The sequence below is a fragment of the Vombatus ursinus genome, unplaced genomic scaffold (genome assembly GCF_900497805.2).
Source record: "Vombatus ursinus unplaced genomic scaffold, bare-nosed wombat genome assembly UNPS02014819.1, whole genome shotgun sequence".
NCBI classification, from domain to species: domain Eukaryota; kingdom Metazoa; phylum Chordata; class Mammalia; order Diprotodontia; family Vombatidae; genus Vombatus; species Vombatus ursinus.
The window spans coordinates 359,582-368,321 of NW_020954597.1; the positions used below are offsets into that span (position 1 = coordinate 359,582).

At 51.0% G+C, this 8,740-nt stretch overlaps 2 protein-coding genes across 6 annotated transcripts; one reads left to right on the plus strand and one right to left on the minus strand.

Moving 5' to 3' along the window:
• Positions 1-283: 283 nt before the first annotated feature.
• On the plus strand, positions 284-8,720 carry CXCR3 (C-X-C motif chemokine receptor 3). Of its 5 annotated transcripts, none has more exons than XM_027836757.1 (4): positions 284-298; positions 3,953-4,155; positions 6,540-6,646; positions 7,016-8,720. In XM_027836757.1, the coding sequence occupies exons 3-4, from the start codon at positions 6,635-6,637 to the stop codon at positions 8,102-8,104; spliced, it is 1,101 nt and encodes a 366-aa protein (XP_027692558.1). In that variant the 5' UTR covers positions 284-298; positions 3,953-4,155; positions 6,540-6,634; the 3' UTR covers positions 8,105-8,720. The 5 variants fall into 5 exon arrangements, with proteins under 5 accessions (XP_027692558.1, XP_027692560.1, XP_027692559.1 ...); XM_027836759.1 differs by having other exon boundaries at positions 6,555-6,646; XM_027836758.1 differs by lacking the exons at positions 284-298; positions 3,953-4,155 and adding an exon at positions 5,606-5,754.
• LOC114023955 (proline-rich protein 18-like) lies at positions 4,502-6,636 on the minus strand. The gene is made up of 3 exons (XM_027836739.1): positions 6,256-6,636; positions 5,288-5,466; positions 4,502-5,205 (listed from the first exon to the last, which is right to left on the minus strand). Exons 1-3 carry the CDS (start codon positions 6,634-6,636, stop codon positions 4,806-4,808), a joined length of 960 nt encoding a protein of 319 aa, XP_027692540.1. The 3' UTR covers positions 4,502-4,805.
• Positions 8,721-8,740: the final 20 nt, after the last annotated feature.

Genomic DNA, 8,740 nt, shown 5'->3' on the forward strand with positions numbered 1-8,740 from the left:
CTTTCTATTAGTTTTTTGGTTGGCGCTCTCTAGATCTTCTCCACCCTACCTCCCATCCCCCATGGAGAAAAGACCCAGAGAGAAGATGATAGCATCCACATATTCGAAAGGCTAGCATGTGAAGGAAAGATTAAATTTGTTCTGTTTCATCATAGGAGCAATGGGCAGAAATTGTGAAAAGGCCAGTTTTGGCTAAATACCAGGAAAAACTTCAATGAGTGGAATGAACTTCCTTAAAAGGTGATGGCTTCCCCTTCCTTAGATGTCTTCAAGGAGAAGCTAGACAACCACTCACCAGGTATGTTATAGTGGGGATTCTTTTATGGCTAAATGGGGCTAAAGAGCCACTGAGGTCCCTTACAACTCTCCAAATCTATGCTTTAGGTCAACGGGCTATTGTCTATTCCCTTACTGAACCTGAGCTTTGTACACAGTCTGAAAACTTTTCAGTGACAACCCACCTTACGCCCAAGTACTTCCATTTGTGGAAGGGATCAAATGGTTTCTTGTATCGGTTTAAGAGTTTTTAAGCCCTAGCATACGGTCAACTTTTTTTTTAAAGGTGCCATACACGGCTAAGAAATATGTATACTATTTTTAATTGCCGTTCAGGAATTGACAAACATCTATCATTTCTAACTTTTCTAAAAAAGTCTTCAGGTCTTCAACTTCTTTCTTGTTTATCTTTTTGTTAGATGTGTCTAGGTCTGAAAGGGGGACACTGCAGGGTTAGAACTTTGCTTTCCTTTTCTCTCTGGAATTCAATTTGCTTTTCCTTTGAGGATTTGGATGCACTATCTTTTAGTACATATTGAGTGTTGCTAGTTCAGTAGCTATGGTCTTTTTAAGCCTAGTGTAGTTTCCCCAATTATCTCTTTTAATTGTGCCAATTTTTGTTGCTGTCTTATCTGAGCTCAGAATTGGCATGTGGTACTTTTAACGAAGTCAAGAAACAAAGGCCCATCTTCTTAACGTCAATAGTCGTTTTGGTCACCACATACCACAGACTCCAAAGAATGAAAGTGTGGGATCACCCAGAAGGCAATAGAGAAGAGTCCAGTGGGTGAGAGGAGACCGACCAGAGGTGTCAAAGGGCCAGATTCAAATGTCACTGGGAAGTGTTTAACAAAATCAAGACAAATACAATGCGACCTAGAGAATGGGAATTTGTGATTTTTTAAGTTCCCGTGCTACCCTATTAGAGTTTGCTACAGCATAGTAGCCCAGTGGCAGAAATGATGTCATCAAGGAGATGGATATCTAGAAAAGGAGGTGGGTGGGTCATGAGCAAGAGAGAATTTTATCTCTCTGAGTGGATATCAGATTGTCTTTCAATTCAATTAATCAAATATATTTGAAGCACATACTATGTACAAAACATTGTGCTAGGCATATAAAGGTGAATACCAAACAGTCCCTGTCTGGGGGCCTTTCTCCTGGGGATAGGGGCGAGGGGGAAACAGACAAAGCAATTTGAGGAGGGAGAAAACATTTAGAAGCGGGAGACCAGGGGAGAAGCAGCCCCTGAACTGGGCCTTGAAGGATCCTAAGAGAGAGTGCATGCTAGGCATGGAGGAGCTAGGAGGCCAATTGGACTAGAAAGCAGGGTCTTCGAAAGGGAATAATATAGAATAAGGTTGGAAAGGATATAGTATGAAATAAGGCTAAGAACTAGATTGTTGAGGGTCTTCAGTGCCTGACTGAGTTTGTGATTTTATCCTCAACAATATCACTTATGAATATCAATTATTGCATAGAATATTAGCAAAGAGGCTCTGGCAATCTATGCCCAAAGTGACTTACTAGTCAATCAATAAGCATTTCTTTAGCACCTACTATGCGCTGGGCACTGGAGAAGGCAATGGCAAACCACTCCAGTGTCTCTGCCAAGAAAACCTCAAATGGGGTCACAAAGAGTAGAATCCAGCTGCATAATGACTGAACAAATGTGCCAAGCACTGTGCTAAGCAGTGACGATACAAAAAGAAGGCACAAACAGCCGCTGCTCTCCAGGACCTCACGGTCTAATGACCCTCCAGAAGGACCCACAGGCGGAGTCTAGGGATGGTCCAAACTTCAGAGAAGTCAAAACATCATAAATCACGTTACTAACCCAAGAAAGGAAAATGACTTGATTATATCAATAGATCTAGAAGGAGCCTGACGATATGTACCCTTCATTCAGGTTTAAAAAAAAAATGAAAAATTTTTAGAGTACAAGAATAAAAGGACTTTCCTCATTCCGTCATCTCCACTATCGAGATAAGGGATAGGAGGTGCTTTGCAAACCTTCAGGAGTTGTAGAAATAGGGGCAGCTAGGTGGCGCAGTGGATTGAGCACCGGCCCTGAAGTCAGGAGGACCTGAGTTCAAATCCGGCCTCAGACCAAACACTTGACACTCACTAGCTGTGTGACCCTGGGCAAGTCACTTAACCCCAATTGCCTAAAACAAAACAAAACAAAAAAAAGGGTTGTAGAAATGTTAGCTAGACTTCCTCCTATATGCATAGAGCATAGAGTTCTAGCAATCAGAAAAGGGAAATCCATTGAAAGGATTTGCATATCACTTTAGGCCATGGCATCAAACTCAAAAGCACATTGACTTAGAAAACCACCAGTCATCACTGTCTGTGCTGTGTCATGGTTTGCCTCATTATGTTAAACATTTGGAATCTAGTTGAGCCCTGCTAGGCCTGGCTGGGCTGCTACTGTGGGGAGCTCCAGACATTTACTAGAAACAGTAATCAGCTCCATAAAGGACTAACTTCCAAAAGCAACTGTCAGAAAGAGGTCTGCACTGACATGTGCGGCTGAACGGTTTTCTTTGTTACAAACACAGAGGAATTAGGCCAGGGTGCGATTTTGTTTTGTTGTTAACATCAAAAGTCATATTTTTTTTTGAAGAGAGAAAAAAGGTACATCATTGATTCTGCTTTTTCCTATAGGGGAAGAGTAAGGAACGGGAGGTAGAAGTTGGAAGGGGGTCAATTTAGGCTTCCTAACTGCCCAACAATCCCAGAGAAGGCAGCAGACACTGAGCTCCCCTAGTCCTCGCTGAATGACAAGCAAACATGGGACCGCCATGTCGTTAGGACATCTGTTGTTGACGTGGAGACCCCAGCAGCCCCGGACTTGCTCATTTCTGAGATTCTGTTCCACATACGTGTCTCTCTGCGTGCCCTTCTGTCCCAAAGCCCCCCACTATTTCTGTCCATCTCTTCTCTCTGTCCTCTCCACATGTCTCCATATGTCCCTCTTGCTTTCTCTTCTCCATCTCTATCTTCATGTCTGGCATTCTTTTCTGGTGTCTCTCTGTGTCTTTCTATGTCTATGTCTATGTCTTTTCTCTCTGTCTTTCCATCTCTCCTCTCTCTGTCTTCCTTCTCCTCTTCCCTCCATCCCCCTGTCATCCCTCCCTCCCTTTTTTTTTTTTTTTTTTCCCTAACTAATGAGCTTATCGACTCTCCTGGGTTCAATTAGCATCCCTATGCAGATGAGGCCCAGATCTATATGTCAAACCCCAACCTTTGTCCTGAGCTCCATGTCAGGGTGGATAGAGAGCAGGCCTGGGCCCCTGGCGAACGAGGGTGGGATCTTCCAGGCTTTAACTGTGGCAGGCCAAGTAAGGCCAGACCTTCTGTGAGCCCATGCATTCTCTGCAGCTTGTTTCATGTCCTCTCCCCGATTCCTGTCTGCCTTTCCAGGGGCTAGGAGGGCTCTGGGGGGAGAGGCACTCCCAGGCAGACCTTTGCCAAACTGTACACTCAGTTTTCTCGGCTGCAGCGTCGGGGTTGCTAGGCCTGGGGCCTTCACTTTCGGATTTCTTCCTGGTTCCCGCAGTTTCTCAGATCTCAGTCCCTAGCAAGCCGTGTCTTCTCCAGATGGTCTACTCTAACCTGTGCCCACAGTGTCTACAGTCTTAAAGCTCTGGTCATCCTTTATTCCCCACAGAAAAATCACTTCCCGGAGTCTCTGAGAAGCCCATCTGGTCCAAAGTAACTCCCGGAGCTGAACCCAGACCTCCAGAGCTGTCTCACTTCCCCTTTCCCAAGAGTCCACTGGCCACTTCCTCATACTGAGCCAAACTTTTTCAGACTGACTGGTACTTTGCCAGGCCCTGTGTAACCCTCCGGAAGCTGCCTGCTCAATCAACGGTAGGACTTTCTAGTTAGTGCTAAAGGGGTTTCCACCTTAGCTCCATTCCTCCTACCCTCCACCTTCCCCACTCTGGCCAAGGTCATTGGCCTCCTCAGGTAAGCTCCTCTCTGAGGGGGAGCTCGGAGAGCCACTAACTAGAGGCGAAGTGAAGTAGAGATCCTCCAAAGAAGGAACACCCCCCCAAGAAGAGGCCCCTTCCCTTATGAATTCTGTTCCCTCTGCAGTTGCTTGTAAGGCCCTCCCCCCAAACCACAGCCCCAAGGTGTGAAAACAACAGGAGGCTGGATCAGCCCCAACCTTCCTGCCTGGAGGAGGCCCGGGAGGGGAGAGGATACAGGTGCAGGGCTGAGCACTTCACACCTTGGCCACAGGTTGGGCCTGGAGCAGCTTCATTCTGAGTAACTTCCTCCCCTCCTGGCCCAGGCCCAGCCTGCTTCTCTTCAGAGCTGGGGGAGGGGGTGGCCTGCCCATTGCCTTGGGAGGAAATGTCTCCTCAGAGCCTCCTTCCTGACCTGGGGGACAAATCTCTTCTGTCCCTGGTCAGTCTGGCAGGTCTCTGATCAGACTGTGTGCTGTAGTGGAGAGAATGTAAATCTGAACGAGATTAGGAGCCACCCAGCCTGGGTTCAGATCCTGGCTTGGACAGTTACCTTGGAGACTTGAGCCCTCGGGGCTCCCTCAGTTTCCTCTGCTGACCTCTAAAGGCCCTTCGACAATCTTGGCCTCCATCAGCGTGGCAGCTCTGGCCGCACCTCTTCTGGGGGGCCAGGCCTGGCTTGGGCCCTTCCTGAAGCCAAGCACTCCGGACACATCGTGTCCGTGAGGCCGTTCCTCCAGGGGTTAGCGCCTCCATCTTCCCGCTGAGGGTACTGGAGCAGAATGGCATGTCCATGACCACACCAGAGTTGGGCTCTAAGGCCAGCTCATCCTGACTCCAAGCCGGCCCATCGTGCTCTTGTCTGCCAGAGCTTCTCAGCACCTTGGACCTCCCCACAAGCAGCTGGTCTGATAAGCCCGCACAAAAAGGGCTTCTGCTCCATAAATCCCTTGAAAAGAGGGAGGGACTGTTTGGCATTTCGTTTTGTACGAGCTTAGGCTCCCAGAAATGCTTATTGATTGGCCAGTTACCTCTCCTGCTTCACTGAAATGGCTCCCGGGGGAACCTCCAGTGGCCTGTTCTGTTCTGGCAATCCAAAGGAGAGGCCAAGGCCGAGGTCGCCGAGGGGACTTGAGAGCAGGCCGCGGAAACCCTTAGGCAGCAGAAGAGACAGACTCGAGGGGGCAGGGCCAGGGGCTCCAGGGCCTTTCTTTAAAGAGGGGCCTCAGCACAGGTTTTCTGCCCATTTGCCACCAGCTTCTGTGACTCCTCCCATCACACCCCCTCCCTGCTGCTTGTCCTCGTCCCTCATTCGATTGTAAGTTCCTTTTGCTTACTGCCGGACTTGTTTTTAAGGCTGTTGTGTGAAAGAGAGATTCCATGTCTCTCTTTCGCTCCAAAGGGCAAACTAGGGCTGATACAGTGAGGCATTTGCTTTAAGATGAGAAAACTGACTAAGACGAGATCCGTTGGAAATTGTGATGGGCCGCCCTGGGAGGTAGTGAACTCGTCATCATTAGGGCTGGTCGGGGCTCTACAGGCTGGATGCCCATTGCTCAGGGATGCTTGTTGGCAAGGGGATTTGCGTTAGGTACGGCTTAGAATAAAAATGGCCTCTGAGATTGTCAGCCCTCCCCTCCTTTGGTTTCTCTGACACTGTCCTCTGCAGGTTGGGAGACGGAGGGAGAGAATCAGCTGAAATACAGTCATTCGGTAGTACAGGGGAAGACCGTAATCTCTGCAGTCAGAAGACCTGGGTTCAGAACAGCTTGTGTGACCTGAGGCTGGTCACTTAACCTCTGTGCCTCAATTAAATCATGTATATAGCATAAGGGATGGGGAGGAGAAGAGGAAGGAGAAGCCCAAGGCCCAGGAAGCAGCTCCTGCATAACCCCCAGTGCGCCCCCCAAGATTACAGACTTAGAAAGCGATTTAGAAGCAGCCACTGTCTTCCCCAGCAGGCGCTGCCTCAATGCCCCTTCTCTCGACATGAACACACTTGGCCCATGCCTTCCTTCAAGACGCTGAGCCGCTGGCTCCATGCAGTCGATTTCAGCACCAGCCCACGAGGTTCTGACTGAACCTGCCCCCAGGCAGCGCCTCCCCCCTCTGCTCTCCCCAAATCGCTAGCTGGGACAGAAGAGCATCTCTTGAGGTTTTCTGGTGTAGGAAAGCCTGGTGTGGCGGGGGTGGGGGGGGGGGGGGGGGGGGGCCCCCCTCGACTCCTTGGAGCCGGGGGTACACGTGCTCCCTTCTTCACTTCCTCTGAACTGCTCAGTCCAGATTTCAACCCCACAGCTGGCTGGTGGTAAGCAGGGCGCAGCACACAGCCTCCAGCACCTGGAGCAGCTTTTGGGCCGGTGACCTCCAGGACTGCCATGATGTCCCAGGTAAGTATTTGGACACCCACTTGATAGACTGGGTTAAACTGCAGCCTGGGAGGTTCTCGGGGTGGAGGGTGGCAGATGGGGGGGGGGGGAGACAGGAGCAGTGACCAGCTGCCGTTGGGGCAGGTTCCACCCTCCACCCTCGGCACTGGGCACCGGTTTCCTGACCAGGAGCATGGGAGGAGATGCCCAAAGTGAGGTGCTGGGCTAGCTGGGCTGCCAGCTGCCTTGTTCCCAGGGGCCTTCTGGAAGACTAGGCAACTCTGCTGGAATGAGAAGTGGAGGAGAAGCTCCTGGGGCAGAGCAGGGGACCAGGAAGGGCCCAGCCCCCCGCCGGGCTCGTGGCTCCCACCCCTTCCACTGTCTTCCCAGGTCAGTGACCACTTGGTGCTGTCTGATTTTGACTTCCTGGAGAACAGCAGTTTCCCCTATGACTATGCAGAAAACGAGTCGACCCCCTGCTGTTCCTCTCCACCCTGCAGCCATGACTTCAGCCTGACCTTTGACCTGGCCTTCTTGCCCACCCTCTACAGCCTCCTTTTCTTTTTTGGCCTGTTGGGCAATGGAGCTGTGGCAGTTGTCCTTCTGAGGCAGCACCGGGCCCCGAGTGGTACCGACACCTTCCTGCTCCATCTGGCCCTGGCTGACGTGCTCCTGGTGCTGACCCTGCCACTCTGGGCCGTGGAGGCTGCTCGGGAGTGGGTCTTCGGCTCAGGCCTCTGCAAGGTGGCAGGGGCCCTCTTCAAGATCAATTTCTACGCAGGAGCCTTTTTACTGGCCTGTATCAGTTTTGACCGCTACCTGAACATCGTACATGCCACCCAACTCTACCGGCGGGGCCCCGGGACACGTGTGACCCTCACTTGTGCCATCGTCTGGGGACTCTGCCTGCTACTGGCCTTTCCAGACCTGCTCTTCCTGTCGGCCCAGCGTGAACCTCGCCTCAATGCCACCCGTTGCCTTCATACCTTCCCCCAGACCGGCCACACGGCCTTGCATATCCTGCAGCTCCTAGCTGGCTTCCTCTTACCACTGCTCATCATGGCCTATTGTTACACTCACATCCTCCTAGTATTGCTGGGCTCTCGGGGGCAGCGAAGACTTCGGGCCATGAGGGTAGTGGTAACTGTGGTAGTGGCCTTTGCCCTCTGCTGGACGCCCTACCACCTGGTCATGCTGGTGGACATACTCATTGATCTGAATGCAGTGAGCCGGGACTGTGAGTGGGAGAGCCAACTGGACGTGGCCAAGTCTATCACTTCGGGCCTCGGCTTTGTGCACTGCTGCCTCAACCCCCTGCTCTATGCTTTCGTGGGGGTCAAGTTCCGAGGCCAGCTGCGGACGCAGCTAGGGAGGCTGGGCTGCCCAGGCCAAGAGGCCCTCCTGCGGCCAACTCCGTCATCTTCCAGGAGGGATTCCTCGTGGTCAGAGACCACAGAAGCGTCAATCTCAGGACTGTAGAGATGCAGACCTTGGCCTTCGCTTGCCTGCCCCTCCCCCCATTTCTCCACAGATCCAGCCTTGGCAGGGCTTCTTTACCTGGGGTCCACGAACTTGGGTGAGGGGGAAAAAAAAAAAAAAGGACATCTTTCTTTTGACTAACCTCTAACTGAAATTTAGCATTTCCTTCAATTATGAATATGGGTAACAAACGATTCTTCTGAGGTTTTTTGCCCAGCCTGCCAAAGGGCTCCACGATGCCAGGTGCAGAACCCCTGGACTACAGTGCCCAAAGCAGCAGCCCAGATTTGAGTGGAGGCCCAAAGAGACAGACACTGGTCCTGTATAGGCAAGGCTAGAGCTGGCCTAGGTCTATGGTCACTGACAAAGAATGTGCTGAGGCTTCAGGAGGTGAAGGGAGGACAGAGCAAAACAAGTAATAAAAAGGATTTCCAGTCACTTGGGTCCCTGCAGTTGTCCCCTGAAGGGGATGGGGGTGGAGGGGGGGAGGGGGGAATTCCAGAAGAATCTGGGCGGACCCCTGGGAAGCGCCGGTTGGTGGTATGTAAATAAAAGCCTTGACTAATGCCATGAAAAGATTTTATTCTTCACAATAAACTCCAATGCTTAGTGCTTAGTTTTTCTCTGTAACAATCA